This window comes from Platichthys flesus, chromosome 23 (assembly GCF_949316205.1).
Source record: "Platichthys flesus chromosome 23, fPlaFle2.1, whole genome shotgun sequence".
Taxonomy (NCBI): Eukaryota; Metazoa; Chordata; class Actinopteri; order Pleuronectiformes; family Pleuronectidae; genus Platichthys; species Platichthys flesus.
Genome location: NC_084967.1, coordinates 14,152,746 through 14,170,894, shown reverse-complemented (window position 1 = coordinate 14,170,894; position 18,149 = coordinate 14,152,746). Strand labels below are relative to the sequence as shown.

The 18,149-nt window shown below is 42.5% G+C and overlaps 1 protein-coding gene across 1 annotated transcript; it reads left to right on the top strand.

The window, feature by feature from the left end:
* Window positions 1-965: 965 nt before the first annotated feature.
* mtpn (myotrophin) lies at window positions 966-14,671 on the top strand. Its single transcript, XM_062383027.1, has 4 exons — window positions 966-1,335; window positions 4,977-5,090; window positions 5,652-5,735; window positions 13,335-14,671. The coding sequence occupies exons 1-4, from the start codon at window positions 1,264-1,266 to the stop codon at window positions 13,419-13,421; spliced, it is 357 nt and encodes a 118-aa protein (XP_062239011.1). The 5' UTR covers window positions 966-1,263; the 3' UTR covers window positions 13,422-14,671.
* Window positions 14,672-18,149: the final 3,478 nt, after the last annotated feature.

Here is an 18,149-nt window from a genome sequence, read left to right as displayed (position 1 = left end):
GTTAACTCTGATCTTCTGGTGATGGATTATCTTCTGGTTCTCTCCTCTGCTTTTCCAAAGGCGGGAGTGTTTTCACAGCTACATGTATATGTATTATATACATGGGGGAAAACAATAATGTTTGAGTCACTGGTGTGTATTTCTGTTTTTGTGAGATTGCTGTATTTGTATTTGGACTTTTTTGTCTATTTGTGACAAATGCATTCGTCAATCCAAATTATGAAAATGTCCCTCGACCGCTGACGCAAGAAGAGACAGTTTCCTTGTTTTCTGATGCGAACATAATTCAGCAGAATTACCTCACGCCAGCAGACTGTATGTAAATAAAAAAGGAAGTGTGGCACCACAATATCAAAACCGCCCTGTCAGAGCTATTTAAAGACATATGAAACTGTGGCTTTGAATGTTGAAGTTTCACACAGCAGGATGTGGTTTGTTAAGTCATTATTGGGTCAGGTTTATGATAATGTGAACAGTTTATTTTTGTTTGCACCTACAGAAACACAGCAGCTACATTTACTCTATGTTCCCTTTTTATCTAAAGGAATTTATTGGTTTAAACGGTCTTTCTGTTCTCTGCATTCACTCCTCTAGAACATGAAATAGCAAAAAGAGGAATAAAACATTTGTAATTAGTGTCACTGGTTGTTCAGAACCTGACCTGATAATGAGATTTTGTTGTATTACAGTTGTTTCCATTATTAGATACAGCAATGCGTTCACTAACCATGAAAGCATAGGAATTTCTGCTTTTACACGTAAGTGGTAACATCAAAGCTTCTTTAAAATATCGTCCACTCATTGACTTTATTGAGGAAATAAAAACAAAGAATTACATGTTTATCTATAATAGGAATGTTTAAAAAGTTGTTTGTGTTTGTTTGAAATAAGAAGAGATGAAAACTGGACCCCCTATCTTTTTAACGATAGAACCTAAACGCAACACACAGCTAATTTCCGGGTTGGGCATCGGAAACACTCCCGTCTTGTAAAAGGCGGATCCCTCACCGCTACTTCACCTCTCACAACTTCTCCACAGCCATTTTTTATCCCAGCTTCTCGCTAGAAGACATTTTTAAACTATTAAAAACAACGTTACATTCATTTAATCCAGGCCCGACGACCGAGGACAGCCCCAGAGTTCCGGCTCCAGCTAGCTAACTTTATAGCATTAGCATCTAAGTTGACAACTGCAGCAGCAAGCAGCAGCACAACAGGGAGGAAGAAGAAGCAGAGGCAGCACCGGAGCAAAGACACAGGAAGATGGGCGACAAAGAGCTGATGTGGGCACTGAAGACCGGGGACCTGGACGAGGTCAAAGCCAAACTGGAGACGGTAAGACGGGATAACATGTCACTGGTTGTCCGGCGAGTTGTGTGCGACCCCTTGAAGCTGAGGTAACTCACGCCAGGTGGTAGGCTATTAGCTAGCTAGCTAACGGTGGCTGAAGTTGGGTTTGATGTTTTGATAATTAGCTAGTGTGGCATATGAATAATTAGCGGTGTTTTGGCTGTTTGTGAATCCACTTTGCAACAGCATGTTTTTATTTTTGAATTCACCAGAAAGCCAGGACGCCATGTTAGCATGTGCTAGCTGCTAGCTGCCTCTGCAGATAACAGGTAGTGTTAGCTGCTAACCTGCTCAGCTCCAAGCCCTTTTATAACGATCACTCATTAGCGTTGTGCTTTTTAGGAACGTATAGGTTGGGACCATGAAGCTCAGTTAGCATCATCACACCCCTCAGCTAGCAACCTGTTGGTGAGCTAGCTAACAATAGCATCAGCTGGTGCACACAGGGAACAGCTGGGTCTATTGTTGTGTTAGCGACAATAGTCTTCCAACAATACGTGTGTTGTTGGACAATGTTGTTATTATTAGCAAAGGGGGGAGAGGGTTTCTGCCAACGCACGGATACAAGGGTGTTGCTAATTGCTAGCGAGCTAACCGATGACTCGGGCCCGGTCAGTGGGGAGGTAACGCTGGGTGGGCGGGGGTCGAGACACGGCTACTTCCATGCTGGCATCATAACCTGTGGATGGGAAGCTTTGTGGTCGGTCACACCGATTTCACCACAGAGGTTTAAAGGGTCTCTCTTAACAGTAAAGCTCGATTCCCTGCTGCTCCTGGAGGAGGCCACAGTCCTACATTCAATTATTGTAAACACACGTGGAACATTGGATTATACTCGATGTGTGTACGTGCATGTAGGAGTTGCACACAGTCATGCTCCGTAAGATACTGCAAGAGTCATTTCTACTGTATTTGTAATATTGCAGGTCAGTCAAGAAGCCAATTATCTTTCCAAATTAACTTAATAACTTGTATCACATGCAGATCAAAATGTCAGTTTCCTATTCATACTCGTCAATCAACAGTCTGATGTCCCTTAACACGTTAACCACCGGAGGCTTTCTTCAGACATGAGTGGAAGTTTGCTCATTTCCCAGAGATAATGTTTCGTGAGAACCAGCTTTCTCTTTGCATGTGTTTAAAAGTGTATTAATAATTCTAGCGGTCTAATAACCTTTTATGGTTTTAACCTACATTCTCAGTGTGACGCAAAAGCTTATATTTTTACCACAGAACCCTCATAGATTTCATTTTGTATAGTTTTTATAGTTTTCCTAGTTCCCATATTATAAAACATGCATATTTTGTTGAAAGCTAAATAGTCTTTTCGGGTGTGGTTGTTGTTCATAAGCTACACTACAGGATGTCCAGGTTAGAGACAGGTGAATAGACCCCGAAAAAGGCTTATTTAAATTACAAACCACTGTGACACACAAGTCATCAAGTCATGATTACAGTGGATGAATTGTTGCACTTGATATTCTTCCATGATCGCGGAGAAATGTTCCCAATCACAAGAAGGGTTTTCTCATTTCTGACGGTTTTATAACAACTCATATCCATTTCATTATCTAGAGAAAAGGGCTGGGGATAAACAACTGCAGCTTGTTATCCCTGTTCTATTGCGAAATGAAACTATTTCGATTTTTATCAGCCATTGGAATTGGAGTCGTTGCTGGTAATATTTCAACCCTATTAGAAGGGGGCTGAGGTTCAATATCCATCACAGCTAATGGATTCAGTGGAAATTAGTGTATAATGAATTGTCTTCAGTGTGTTGTACTTGACCTTCAGTGGATTTAGTGATAAAGGTGAGCGAGTGGCAATCAGAGTGGTGGTGAGGTCACAGACATGAGGAGGCTCTGTGTGTGCGCACGGTCATCACATCCCTTTGACCATTGGAAAGAGAAATAAGACACAAGGGAGAACAGAAGATATAATAAAGAATATTTGTCATTGAATATATAAAGATTTCATCTGCACACAAGATGGACAGGTAAACTGTCAAAGTGTGAACTCATTAATTCAACTACCTTAAAAAAACACTTAAAGGATGAGTAAGAAGGGAAGTTTCATTTTTTTGACAATTTGACACTTCAATTTAATTCAAAGCATTTGTCTCTTGTTACATGAAAATTCCCAGAATTTCCGATTCCTATATCTGGACATAAAGCTTGATACTAATTAAAGAAGCTTCACACGCACAAGGTCATTTCAGGTCAAAGGATTTAAATTGGCTTTACTCTCAGTTAAGTTTTACTCTGGGTTCTCTTACGTCCTCCTGCAGTGTAAAGACATGAAACATCTCTTAAATGTCAGCTGGGACGGGCTATAACCAAATCCGAGGTGCTTGTCCTGCCATCACACGTCAAAACATCTGAGGAATTCAGTGTTACTTCCACCTCCAGAGTATCAAGTAGACACATTTATGTCACCTAACCAGGGAAATAGTTTTGATTTGAAGCAGTAACATTGTATTATTATAACTAGAAATCCAGATCCGGTCTAACAGCATATCAATATTATATTAGAGGGGTGGGAATCTCTAGGCTCATTTAGATTCGATTATAAAACGATGATCCATGCATCAAAGAAGCTCTTTAAAAAAGCATTTTAGACTGTTATTGCAATTTCCTCTGCAAAAATGAAGTCAACAATTTGTTGTGTGATCAACTGCGGGAAGTACATCTCACATGTCCGCAGCCTGTGTTAGTGTGTGTGTGTCTGTCCATCTCCGTCACTGGTAACCACATGTATTTGTTTATTACTCGATGGTGTAAAACCAGTTGTCATATTCTATTCCAGCCATTGTCCGTTCTCTCATTCTGGTTTGACTCCACGGAGAGACAACAAAAAGACGAACCTGGATTAATCTGTCCAAAAATCCAAGAGTCTCCCTACCCTGTCTAGTGCCCCTGAGCAAGGCACCTTACTCCCCCAACATCTGCTCCCCGAGCGCCACACATGGTTGCTCACTGCTCTGTGTGTCCTGCACCAGATGGGTCAAAAGCAGAGATTAAATTTCCCTACCTGCATGAGTGTGCCTTTGCATGTCTGTGCATGTGTTTGGGACTAATAAATGCATCGCATCAGTTTCTCCTGGGGACTTTCAGCGGATTCTACTCCTATATTCTCTTACCTCAGTTAAAGAGAGTAGATACCCCCCCCCTTCCCTATTTTCCTCCGTCTTCATGCAGACGGTTATTTAATCAGTATAGTTTGAGAAAAGTTTGAGTTTACACCCACCGCTGTGAGTGATGTGTCTTCCATTAGGTATTGTCAGTGGAGTGCCGGCGAGTACACACTCTGCCGTGTGTGTGGTTATTGTGGTAAGGGAATTAAAAAGGGGGGCTGTCGAGTGTGTCTGTGCTTTCTCCAGGCTTCGAGGTTGACAGGCTGACATCTAATGGTGCCACAACAGCGAGGCGAAGGGGAGAGTGGTGTGCATGTAATTGTTTGACACTAAATTTCAGTGGGAGCTTTTATCAATAGTGATTGTTCCTGTTCTAGGTGAAAGGGACCCCCCCCCCCTCCCCTTCAGTGGACATTGTTATGCATAGTGTTGATGTGTTACACCACTGAGCTTTTTCCAGACCTGTCATGTGTTGTTTATCTCTCTTTTCCAGGCTGAAGATGCCAACCGGACCCTGGAGGGTGGGAGGAAGCCTCTGCACTATGCTGCTGACTTCGGTCAGACAGATGTTGTGGAGTTCCTCATTTCTAAGGGAGCAGATGTCAACGTAAGCACAACAGCATCCAGCTCATATCACAATCTTTTTTGCATTAATTTGCCTGCTGTCGAGACTTTCACTGCCCACAGTCAAACTGCTGGATGTTATATGAGCAGCAAGCTGGCTGTTAAAACCAGTTGTCATATGCTATTCCATCCATTGTGTGTTCTCTCATTCAACAGTTGTCTAGGCTTACCAGAGCTCACATTTAGCCTCTCAGAAGTTTTCAGGGTGTTTCTAAATGGTTCTAGATTGGCTGAACACATCCAGGTCATCATAAGATCCACTGGTCTGGTCTTCACCAACTCAGGGATGGATATTTGTACCAAACACTTCTTTGCCTCGTCTAGCCAACAAATGTTTGTATATTTATAGATAACCGGCTCTGATTCATGGAAGATATAGTGTTGAAGTGCAGAGCACCTCTTTTATGATGTCTAGACACGATAAGAGAGTAAGAGAAAATTCTCTCACAGGAGGCAATTTATTTATTTACTTTGATAATAAATTCGCTGTATAAAATGTTTCCCTCTTTTTTCCCCTCACACCTCCCCCCCGCTCCCTCCACAGGCTCCTGACAAACACAGCTTAACTCCACTGATCTCTGCCTGTTTAGAGGGTCACATCTCCTGTGTCAAGGTCCTGCTAGAAAAGGTTGGTATTCAGATTTGAGAATGCATTCATGTACACATGCATCTGCACACACAAGTGTCGTGGTGCCCTTCACCCGTCGGTGCATGGTGAAGTGTCAGAGGCTCCATGAGTGCTGATGAGGTAACTCACCGGACAAAAGGCCATTTAACACAGTCCCGTGGAGGCTGTGCTGGAAATTTCATTGAGTGGCAAACAGTTTTGCTGCTGTTCAGTTGTTTTGTGTCTGTTTTTGAAGCAGTTTTCATTCACGGGGGCTCCATGTAAATGTTTGCTCCATCCTTCTTCTCAGCCTCCCCTCGTTGTTTTGCTGCAGAGCGATCTTAAATGCTGCCTCTGTCAGACAGATGCGTGAGAGCCTGTGCACTCACAGTAGCTGCTGTGAGCTGAGATACAACACCGTGTCAGGCACAGCTGCCATTGGTTGTTGTTTTGCAGCTGGAATACAAGCACGCCATAATAGATGTCCAATCTAACCAAGCTCACACTGCAGAGCTAACAGGAAGTCTGTGTATTTCGTGTTAGAAGTTATCTTTAGGAAACTCTGTGCCTCTTTTCGCATGTTTGACTCTGTATTACAAGCACACCATTCACATGCACATAAATGATAGATCTATTCATCTTGGCTGGTGGAGTTGTGTTTCCCTGTAGCCCGGATAAGCCAGTGGAACTCACGGCCCCCTGGACGATCAATGTCACACAGAAGAGGGCCCGAATAGCTGCTTGTCTTTCAGCACCTTTGTGTTGGGGTATTTGTGTCTGACACTCAACTGTCATCAGTCAAGAAGCTTCAAGAGAACAACACAGGTGTGCACTGGGTAGCCGATCTGTGGCTCAACTCAAGCTTATTTGCATGGTTGTGCGTTCGCAGTGAAAAGAAATGTTTATGTTCTTGCATATTATTTAACATGCATACTTATGTCCAGCATGTTCAGATTTAGAAATGCAGGCTGGTTTTCATCTGCAGATCAAATTGCAGACAAAAGCCTCTTATATGAGCCAAACTGTTCAATCAGCCATCACTTATCAATATGTGTGAACTCTTTAAACACGTGATTCAAGAGACTCAACAGCACCTTGCCTCCTCAGGCTACATATCAACAAATCAGCTTCAACAACAGTAAATTAGATCGGACCACAGAGTTTCTCCTGCTGAAAGATTGTGTTGTGTGTGTGTGTGTCCAGTTGGTTTTGTAGTATGAACTCACGACTGCATGATCACAAAACATTAGGCTGCGTAGTCTGACCTTGCCAGGAGTTCTTTGTGAATGGTCATGGTAATATGGTATAGCTTCATAAAGAATCAAATATCTGTTTCGAGGTTTCACACTGTAGACGAATACTACAGGTTATTTTTTGCTTGAAACCTGATAATAGCACAAGGTCAGAGTTACGTCTACAACCTAGAGCACAGCATGATGTAATGTAGCTGGCCTGCATTCTTTAAATGCTGCTGCAAACTGAGTTATGCATATGGGGAAGATATGAGAGAGATGTGTGTATATATATATATATACATATATTGTGGGGCTTGGGGTAAGTGAGCAGCTGTCTGTTCCCAGCCAACTGGGGCAGAGTGAATGAAGGGTCCTCTGTAGAGCTGTTTCGTAGTAGCATCATGTTAAGAGAAGTAACGTGAAGAGGGGGAGAGGCACACAGTTGACAATGGAAGTCCTTTTTCTTTTTTGTTTACACTATAAAACTGCAATGCACTATTCAGGAAGTCTTTTTCAATCAGTTCAAATGCACTTAACAGGAAAGGTTTAAAAAGAGGAATTAGTGATGTGTGTAAAAAGGAAATAATGGAGATGCACTCAGGTGGTACTCCACTGCTTACTTATTCCTGTTTGCATCGGCTGCAGTAATCCTCACTGCCTACAAACAAGGCCGTGGCATCGATTGGCCAGCAGTTTGAAGTTGACCAGCAGCTGGACGGCAGCTGGCTACTTGCATCAGCTGTTCATCAGCTCCGTAGGCTCAGGGATGAACTGAAGAAAGCAGTGAATGCCCACAGAGAGAGAAATAAACGATTCAGTAAAGGAAAACATTCAAAAAGTATTGTGGTTCCTTTTTTTGTTAATCTTTTAATAGTCATGCTGATTCCTTAATCAATATTTAAAGTTTACTAACATATGAGCTAGCTGGTTAGCCTGTTAGCATCAGTGAGTGAACCTGAGAGCTGTTGGTTTGTTCAAACTGCAGCAGGAAGTCACCAGTTTGTCACCTGTTTGTCACAGTGAGTAAATCCACACGTTGTGGCCGCGAGTTGTCAGATTCAAGTCAGCAGAAAGTCAAACTGTTACCAGTTGACACGAAGCTTCAAGTTCAACATGACCACTTCAGTCCAAGATGTGCAGGGGCTACAGAATAAAAGAACCAGTGCTTTCACTTTGAGTCAGGTCATCACACAGTAAGAGTATTTTAACTATCTGGTAATAGTACTGTGTTAAACTTACAGTTTCTATATGAACTCTATTAAAACAGTACATTATATAACTTGTATAAAACTTCTACAATGTCCCACTGCCTACTGACCTTTTCAGTATTAATCCTTTTTCATTAGCATGGATTTAAGATGGAGCCAAGCAGTTGTAGTAATGATGCTTCTCAAAGCCCAATGACTGACTGTGACTTTACATATTCTGAGTTTCCTGAAGTATATGTCTCAATTGTGTTAAAAAAAAACAACATATTGCACTAGATTGTAAAATGAATATAAAACTGATAAGACTCAGGTATTGACTCTTTGATTTTCCTCTTTTCTGCCACGAGTCACATGTACAGTCACAGTACATCTCCTCAAAAACCAGAAGCTCATCTAAACCTGAGATAGGAAGAACAGTCCCTGCACTGGAAATGAAATGGCCTTTTAAAAAAACATAGGTATCATATAACACAGGGCAGGCAGCCATAGCTCATCTGAACAGGGATTATGTTGGGATGAGAACATGCGAACTACGGCGTAGGTTTGCTCCTCTCATGGCTCTGTACTCATCTCCACTAAGTACCAACAAGGATTAACACCCAGATGCAGCCAAAAGGTCATTAGTCACCGGTGAACAATACCTCAATACATATCCCCCTGACAGCTCATGACATTAGATGAATAGATTGTCCCAGAGCCACACCATCGACTGGGCCGCTGCATATCCACTCTGTCTGGCAGCACCCAGTGGATAAAAGGAGCCCACTGAGATTACCGATTTGTTGCCATTGTACTGTCCGACATTCTTGTGTTGGCAGCAAAAAAATGGCTCGGTTCCCCGTTGCATCATGGGAGCTGCCCCCTGCCTCCCGACTGCATGCTATGCTGTTTTCGTCAATAAATTATTTAAGGCCCCTTAACCCCAATAGGTGACCCAGCCGCAAGATCCTGGCCAAGAGTGCTGACTCCAGCCTATGGAGGCCAGCCAGTTAATTTGAAGTCCACAATGAAAGGGCACAAACGCATACACACATGAATACACACTCTTACTCTATGAGGAACTGTGTACACACTTCATTGAGAAGAAATGCAGCATCGCTTTGTCAAGGCAGTTCCTTTTTGTTGCCTTTTCTTTTCAACCCGACCCTGTAAGGTCTCTGTATTGTTCCGTGTGTGTGTTCTTGGTGCAATGTAGGAATTTAACCTTTCGCTTCTCATCGTACTCCTCAAAAATACAGTGAAACGGTCCATTAGTTCTCATAGATATCATCTTATTCTTCGTCTCTTTGTACGTGTACAAAACAACTCAGCAGTGTATAAATGGTTTAGTCAAAGGTCAAAATCAACAAAAATATGGTCAGAAAAGACTTTTTTCCACATATTGCAAATAAGAGGTGTAGAAATACAATTTACAACTTAAATTAATCAGAAAATGTTTCCCCATCATGTTTGAGTCCACAAAAGTGATGTTAAGAAGAGATCATGACATCACACAGCTAATATGATAAGCTATGATCATATAACTATTGTTTGGATAATGCTACCCAATGAATAAAGATTCAGGTTGAACAACTCTTTAGAAAGTTTAACAACAAAGGTATACTCTTAAATCTAGAACTATAGTTATTCTCTATAGTGTGCCCTATACAAGCACATTTATGATTTACACAAAGTCTATTTATATATATATAAACCAGAAGAGCGCTTGTAGAGCACATGCCCTTGGCCAAGGCCAACACCCTATCTTGTAATGGCTACAAGGAAAGAAAGTTAAAAATTAAAATGTCGGCTTAGTTCTTTTATTCAGATTCCCCTCAAACATGTATTGGGTTCTTGAGTGAGTCGTGCCCCATCCCTCCATAAGATTTCATGGAGATCGGTTCTGTAGCTTTTGGGTAATCCTGCAAACCAACGGCATGAGTTGCTTGAAATAGTTGCTGACAAATTCTGTCAATCATTCAATCAATCAACAACCAGAGCTGCTGATGTATAACTGCTTGGTTTTATAATATTTGCCCTTTCGCAGGTCACTGGTTTGGCTTCTGCACGCAGGTCAATAGTCTGATTGAAGCATTGCATTTCAAAAAGGCTCAGAGCAAAGCTTTGGCCCAATATTTCAAACCTTGTGTGTGTGTGTGGAGACCGTTCAGTGCCATTCACCGGTGGCTTAATGAAAACTTAATGGACACTTGGCAGGTCAGTGGCATTACATTACTGACCCGGTGCTTCTTTGTGTGGCTCCATAATCCAAGATGATGATGCATCTTCGTTTGGCTGCAGTCACCCTGGGAGTCTATTCTTACTCATTAGGCTGCCTCTTACTTGGCAAGTGGCTTCTCTGTGACTGTGTAATGTTTGGACAGTGAGGTGTTCATAAGAGGTCATTATTCATGTTCGGGGGGGGGAGCTCATTACAGTAAGTGGTGTCAGGAGGATGCCACTGAGCTGAGCACGGCCATTGGGGAATATCATGGTGAGTTCTGAGAGGCAGTAACAGGGAGGAGGAAGATTTACAGCTATTATTGTAACTCCGCCATAAATTCCCATAGAGAGAATCAATGTGTTGGATAGTTTTTAGGGCAACATCAGTGTGTGGCGACCAAAATGGAAGGATCATTAAGAGACATGGTCGTATACCAAGGGTGTGTAATTGAGTTTGTCAGATAGATGACTTGTTGGCTCCCAGGCAGTCGTGAAACTGATGGTGGAAAGGTCAGAGGGTCAAGGTGTACAGCTGTGTTCTGCTCTTCTAAATGAGGCCTGCAGAGTGGGATGCCAGGTCTGGTCTTGAACCAGTTACTAATGACTTCCCCCAGCAAAGTTTTTAGAGATGGCTCCCATCAGAGACACATTATGATGTTATCACAGAAGAAGGATTCTGGTTTTCCTAGAGGAACCTGTCCTGTATCTGGAAAAAGACAAATCGCTCTCTGAAGGAACCCGCTGAGTATTTATAGACACGTTTAAGGGAGGATGATCTGGCTCCACCCCCCTCCCCCCCCCCCCACACACACACACATCCCCTTAAAGATAAGCAGTGTAGATGATGGCTAGATGATAGTTTTTTTTATTTTTTTTGGAAACCCAAAACATCATTAGGAAACCTTCAGAAATTACTCATGTTTCCTGGATTTGAATCTATGCGGAGAGATTTATGAAAGCTCAGTTTAAGACTTCTTACAACTCCATTGAATACTTGACATTTTTATTATGAGCAGGAAGATTAACAGATCTCTCGTGGAGGAAACTCAAACTTTTTTCCACTTAGCTTTTTCTCCCCCACAAACTAATTAAAGAGGATAGTGAGTTAGTGGGTGACAGGGGGGTATTTAGCGCGACATTAATCTTCTCATCAACTTTGTGCCCGCAAAAAAATAATTTATTTATATATGCACGTATGATCCTATAAAATACACTTTTTTAATTGTTATATGAACGCAACTATGACGGCAAAGAGACTTGACCCTCTAATATGACCCGAGTGTTGACTGATGCAGGCTTCTTTCCACATGTGAAGCCAATTATGAGTTATGAATTGTCAAATTGCACTTTGCCTTGCGTCCTCTCAGCCATAGGAGATGTTGGATCTGTCAGGTTACCCGCTCAGCTCTGGTAAATCTCTCTCGCTCGGGGTTTTGCTCTGTTGCCCCCTGTTTCCAGTGAAATGTACAGGCAGACGACCATCTTCACACTTTGAGGCCCTCGAACTGGGTCACACTGTTATTTCTTTTTTTTTTTTTGGAATCCCTGTTTCTCCACGCAACAATACCCTCCCTCTGTCTTGACTGTGTAAGCCCTTTGCTAAGAGGCTAAAGTTGGCAGGCCAAACAAAGGGACGCTTCTCCACAACAGAACCCTCCACTCCTCCGCTGCCCATTAAATCTGTTGTCTCTATATGTGCATTCAACACGTTGCCCATCTCATCTCTCTCTCTCTCTCTCTCTCTCTCTCTCTCTCTCTCTCTCTCTCTCTCTCTCTCTCTCTCTCTCTCTCTCTCTCTCTCTCTCTCTCTCTCTCTCTCTCTCTCTCTCTCTCTCTCTCTCTCTCTCTCTCTCTCTCTCTCTCTCTCTCTCTCTCTCTCTCTCTCTCTCTCTCTCTCTCTCTCTCTCTCTCTCACACAGTTGTTTTTGTCCCCAGTAATCCGAATGATTGCGCCCACTCCCCTCCCTTTCACATTCACTCCGTTATCCCTCGGAGCTCAAATGGATTTGTGTCCCTGCTTCTGTTACTTTTTGTTGTTGTTGTTGTTGTTGTGTGTGTTCTCCGGATAAAGAGACGCTGACAAGCCAGTGCTTAGTGACTGAGCTGACGGGGAAATAAAGGTGACAGACCTTTCACTTTAACGGATTTTGTCACACACGAGGGTTCAACTGTTCAACAAGGAGGATTTGCGACCTTAAGAACAATATTTGTGGAGACTAAGAAAAGCAAGGGGTTTACCACGAAGCGGTCCAACACAAGTAAACCAGGAACCTGTATTCTAATCCAAGTTCAAAATAACGTGTTCAACCCGACTTTCTTTATTAGTATTTCTGAAATAATGATTTATTCGTTAACGAGCATTAGAAGTATACACAACTTTAACAAACACAACAACACCCATGACTGACAAATCATCCATACTTGTCATTTCTTCCACATCCAATACAACCAACCCTCCAGTCTTAATTCCATTCTTCTAACTCCTTCACTACCGTCTAAACATGTTTGTACTGGTTTCCCATTCCCTGCTGGAATGCCTTTTGTATCTGGACTCGCCTCTTTCATAGAGCTGGTTAGATGATTGTCAAGGGCTTATGGGAAATGGTGTTAATTAGAGGCAGAGACAAAAACAGAGGTTATGTAACAATAGAAAGACGTGGTTTCATTTGATCTTTCATTGTGCCTTATGGCAAATACATCTTCCCCTATGGTCGGCCCCCCTGCAGTGCGAATTTGCATGAAGGAAAGACAAAAACACAAAAAGGAGACAGAATGGGACAGACAAGGAGGAGGAGCTGATGAAGTTTTAGTTCTGGATTGTTGTGGCTCCTGAGTATCTGGTGTTAAACAGACCTGGTTCACACAGAGGTCTGCCTCTCACTCTAACCCCTGACCAGATGTGAGGAACGTCTTGTGTGTGTGCACCTGCTGAGCATATTTAATATTCATGTCCTCTCTCTCTCTCTCCACCGCAGGGAGCTGACAAAGACTGTAAAGGACCGGACGGCATGAGTGCCTTTGAAGCTGCCGAGAGCGACGCCATCAAGGCGCTGCTCAAGTGAGAGCCGGTAGTGCGGGAGGTGGCTGGACAGGTGGGTGGACGGATGGACAGATGGACGCAGTGGTCCCCAGATAGAAGACGGACGCATCACTTTTACCCTCCATCAACCTCTGTCTCCACACTGCTTTTGTCTGTTTGCTCCAGGGTCATTTCCTCTGTCCTGTGACTTTCCTCCCCCCCCCCCACCACCCTTTTTTTAAAAAACAAAAATGTCTCTTTTCAACCCCCCCCCCGAGTTTTTTTGGGATAGGATTTCTCTCTTCCTTTGGCCTCCTGTTTGTAGCCATTTAACAAAAAGAACAATAATGTCTCCCTTGGGGACCAATCACGGGGGGGGGGGGGGAGCACTCCTAACACCCACATCCTAAAACACTGCTGACTAGATATATGAACATGTAACGTCAAACGCAAAGCTTAGCACTTAAATCCACTGTTTTGGTAACGGAGATCAATCGTGTGTTAATATCATTACTACAACTCCACTCTGAGTATTTTAAGGGCCAGGACTTAATCTCATGAACAGTAATTGCACTGTGCTATACTAGTTATGTTGAAAAAGAAAGGTTTTAAAGTTAATTATATTAACCTTTCATTGTGCGGCCTCTTCCTCAACGTTGATTTCATTTTAGTAGAAGTAACTTTGGGTCAGAGAGGTCCAGAGGTCAGATTATTCTTTTTCCACTTGGCCCAGGATCACTTGCATATCAAATGGTGTTTTTCTTTTGACAAATCTTTGGTAGTGCACAAATATTATTTGACCAATCACCTTGCTGGCTAACTAGAAAGACTTGAATGTTGCAATTCTCTTACTGGATCCGTTTTTTGAAGCAATCGTAACATCACTTTAATAGGATGGGCAATTTTTAAGAATTGGGTTTAATTAGTTTTCGCCCCTTGGAGTGAGAGTTCAGATTCTACTTTTTCGTTACCGCTTCTCTGTGTGTTTTGTAACCGAACTGAGGGATAAACAGGGGGGGTGTCGGGGGTTGTGTTGAAACTGGATGATAGGGGTTGTTGGTATCCCCCTGGCCTTGGATTTGGTTAACCCCCTCCGGGCCTGTATCGCTGCATGTCAAAACGGCCTCTTGCTTTTACGCTAAGAAAACGCTCGCTGTCCCTTCTTGTTTTGCTTTCAAATGAATTACTACAATGTAATTGAGGTTTAAAAAATAAAAAAATGATGCTCTTGCTGACTTTGTTGTGACAAAAAGTCTGTAAAAAAATAGAAATAAAAATATCTCTAAAACTTTTGTTCTTTTGAAAAGGTTTCTTCAATCGGGACTGTGCTACAGACGTGTCCATGCTCATCTACATATCACGACCATCTAGAGATATCATGGTGATAGAGGTCAAACCTTATAATGGAACGTAATATCCACCAGTGAAAGAAAATAGATGCATGTTAAATCAAAATTATGATTTGTTTATGTAGTAAGTTGTAATAATTAGGTACTAAGTTTTTGTTTTGACATACAATGTTGTTATGGTGGGATACTAACTTGTTGTTCTGAGATAAATCGTAAGTAGTTATTTTGTGTTAATATGTCGTTAATTTGTTGAAGTGTCTCCTAATGACTTGCAGTGTTTTCTCTCTTATCAAAGTTGTGTTATTGCCCTGAACCATCGCACCAGATGAATAACTGACGTCATTTCAAGAGGCTTCATGCTGTTTGACAAGTTCTACTTTCGGTGCCCTGGGCGTTCTAATCAGTATTTGTGAACCTAAGCAGCTCCGTCCAAAAACAAAACAAAAACACACACTGCACACTCTCTAATCTGTGTTGTCACACTAATCCACTGCCTCAGGCTGCTTTGTTATGAATCACAGACCGACTTCAACTTCCACTAGATTTGTCTGCATTTCAAATCAGCTCAGTTTTCTAATAGAACAGTCAGTTCTAATACAGGAAGCGCGACACCATCCACAGGAAATTACAGGAATCATTCAGAGTATTGTCACAGTCAGTTTCATCAGTTCGTTCTGCTGGTTCACTGATCACACATTTATCTCCTCATGAGGTGGAGCCAGGGTGAACATCAAGAAGTCGTTAAAATCACACTTTAAGTAGCTACGTGCAAACATTTGAGTTTGACACCTGTTGTGTGCTGGGTATTTCTGCCCTGGATGCACTGGAAAAACGAGATGGGTGAGAAATCCTGTTTTCTAACCTGTCATGAAGCTGGAGGAACATCCAGTGTTACTGGTAAGAGAACTAATACTTTGTAAAAAACAGATTAACCATCCAGAAACCAGGTTTAAACAAATCACAAAACTCAACAAAAGACTCAAAATAAAGATGGATGATCTCTATTTTACTAAATGATGCTAAACTGTGCATTTGTGTCTATATCATTAAAAAGGTTCAAGTTCTATTAATCTGGATGTTTTAATTGTAGTAAAGCCTCAATTACATTTCTTTGTTATAAGGATTCGATAATGACATTTGTTACTCTTTATATCGATAGAACTTAGCTGATGTATTTGAATCAGAACAGTTTAACTCCCTAATGATGGTTCAGGCATCAGCCTCCAAAAATCCAGGAGGAGGCTGGTTTATGATCTGCACTAACCCTATGGCTTCACTTTTGGGAAACTGTCATATCATCCATCTTTATAAACAGCCTGTGGTTCAAACCCTAACCCTAAAACATATTTGTATAGCATCCATGTTTTCCAGCAGTTTCAATGTTGCTGCTCTGGATCAAAATGGAAAATCCTTCTACGTCACAAATTCCCTGTAATTCAGTCCAACACTTCCTGTGTTCTTTGGAAAATTCAAAATAAGCTTCCGTGAGGCTGGAGCACTGCGGCCGCTCACAAACACACACGCTGGGCTCGTGCACACGACTCGTGATGATGGACCTGCCAAAAGTCTATGGGGGGAGAATCGAGTGGGAGAATCAATGGAGGCTTGCAACTGAGCTGGAGTCTGGTGAAGAGTTGCATCAGGGCCTGTCAGACGAGCTCATCCAGAGGGCAGCTGCCGACGGAGGCCCGGCGAGGAGAAGGTCCCCCGCTGCAGAGCTCTGTCAATCAGACGCACACGTTGCTTCTCCGGGCCACTCGCCATGTTTGTCTACTCAACGCCCGAGTGCAAAGACAAATCAATTATTGCAGCGAGGGCAACCATCAAGATGAAAATGAGTCGGCCATGTTCCGACGGCCTCGTCTCCCTGCTTCCTATCAACGGCACCTGATCGGGCTCCTGCTCATTTGAATTGCTTTTAAAGGGAACAGCTGAGGTCTGCTACAGGTCCACAGTGACATTCTTCTAACATAAGAAAAAAAATGCAAATCATTTTCATTGTCTTTACTGAGCCAGCAAATAGAATCCTGATGTCTGCAGAGGGAAGCCTGTGATTCAGGCTGATGATAAATGTGAAATGACTCTGTGCCATGCATTTTCATTAAGTCTGTGAATTGCTTTTCCACAGGCTGTACCCCCCCCTGGGTATTTCCTGGGCTTTCACCAAGCCACTGATCCTGCTTAGATCATTAGTTTACAATCGTGTTTACATTCTGTGTGTGTGTGTGGCGCAGTCTCCACGTACTGAGCGGCGGGGGGTCAAATGTTCCCAAACCTGTTTGTGTGTTTATTTAATTTACAGAATTCAACTTATCTTTTGGTTTTCAGCAGAGCTTTCAGGAAACAGGGGGGGGAGAACTCGCTCACAGCTCCAGTTGAACTCTGCTCCCCCCTGCTGTTCTCCCGTGGAAACTGCGGGGGGAACCGAGAGGGGCGTTTCTCCACAAACAACTTATGCAGCTGTTGATGTTTATTGAAAAAAACAAACAACACAATAATCTACAGCCTAAAATGATGAATTAAAACCCAATTGAAACACATACAGGAGGCTCCCCTTACACCCATTCAGGATTAGAACCCTAATTGATTGCTGACTGTCTCTACAGTAATCATCACATGCAGATAATTAGCACATGTGCCCACATACATGCACACACACACACACAGACACACAAACACACACACACACACAGCGTCTCATCTGCTTTTTCCACTCCGTTGCTACGGAGGCTTTCTGCAGAACTATCCTCGTGATCAACCAGCTGGAAATGGTGTTTAATGAAGTAGCAAATCCAAATCATTAGCATAATTAATATGGACTCCTGATTGCCTTTTGGGTTCCCCCCTCTCTCTCTCTCTCTCTCTCTCTCTCTCTCTTTTAATCTATTATTGACTCCGCGTCTCGTGCATTAGTCGAGCTTATGACAGATTTTTTTCCCGACAAATCTATAACTTATTTCCTTAGTTGTGGTTCAGCGGTCATGTGACCCCGGGGGGGGGGGGGGGTGGGGGATCAGACGAATAGAAAATCACTGTTTGTTGTGAAGGTCAAATTGTGTGCATGTTGTTTTGGACAGATAAGTGTAACCGGCGGGGGGTTAATGGACGTGTTGGGTTCATAGGGTCCTGATCAGTCCTCCAGGATTTAAAGGTCCAGTGTGTGGTTTCATAGTCATATCTGAACAAATAACCGTTAGAATCAAACCTTTTATTTCAACATCAGGTTCTTCTTCATGGAATCTGTCATAAACCCCACCTCCTCCATGTTTACAGCCGGGACATGATACAAAAGTGTAAAGTAAACTCAAATTGTGGGGAAACGTTTTGATTTGACAATTTACCAAATAAGGTAATTAGCGCCAAAGTGCAATATTCATATATCTGGAATATTAAACCTTCATTTCTACATCAGGAGATGGTCT

Coding starts and splice junctions, on each gene's coding strand:
- mtpn (XM_062383027.1), top strand. CDS start 1,264: ATGGGCGACAAAGAGCTGATGTGGGCACTGAAGACCGGGGACCTGGAC. Junction 1,336..4,976: donor TCAAAGCCAAACTGGAGACG/GTAAGACGGGAT, acceptor TCTCTTTTCCAG/GCTGAAGATGCCAACCGGAC. Junction 5,091..5,651: donor CTAAGGGAGCAGATGTCAAC/GTAAGCACAACA, acceptor CTCCCTCCACAG/GCTCCTGACAAACACAGCTT.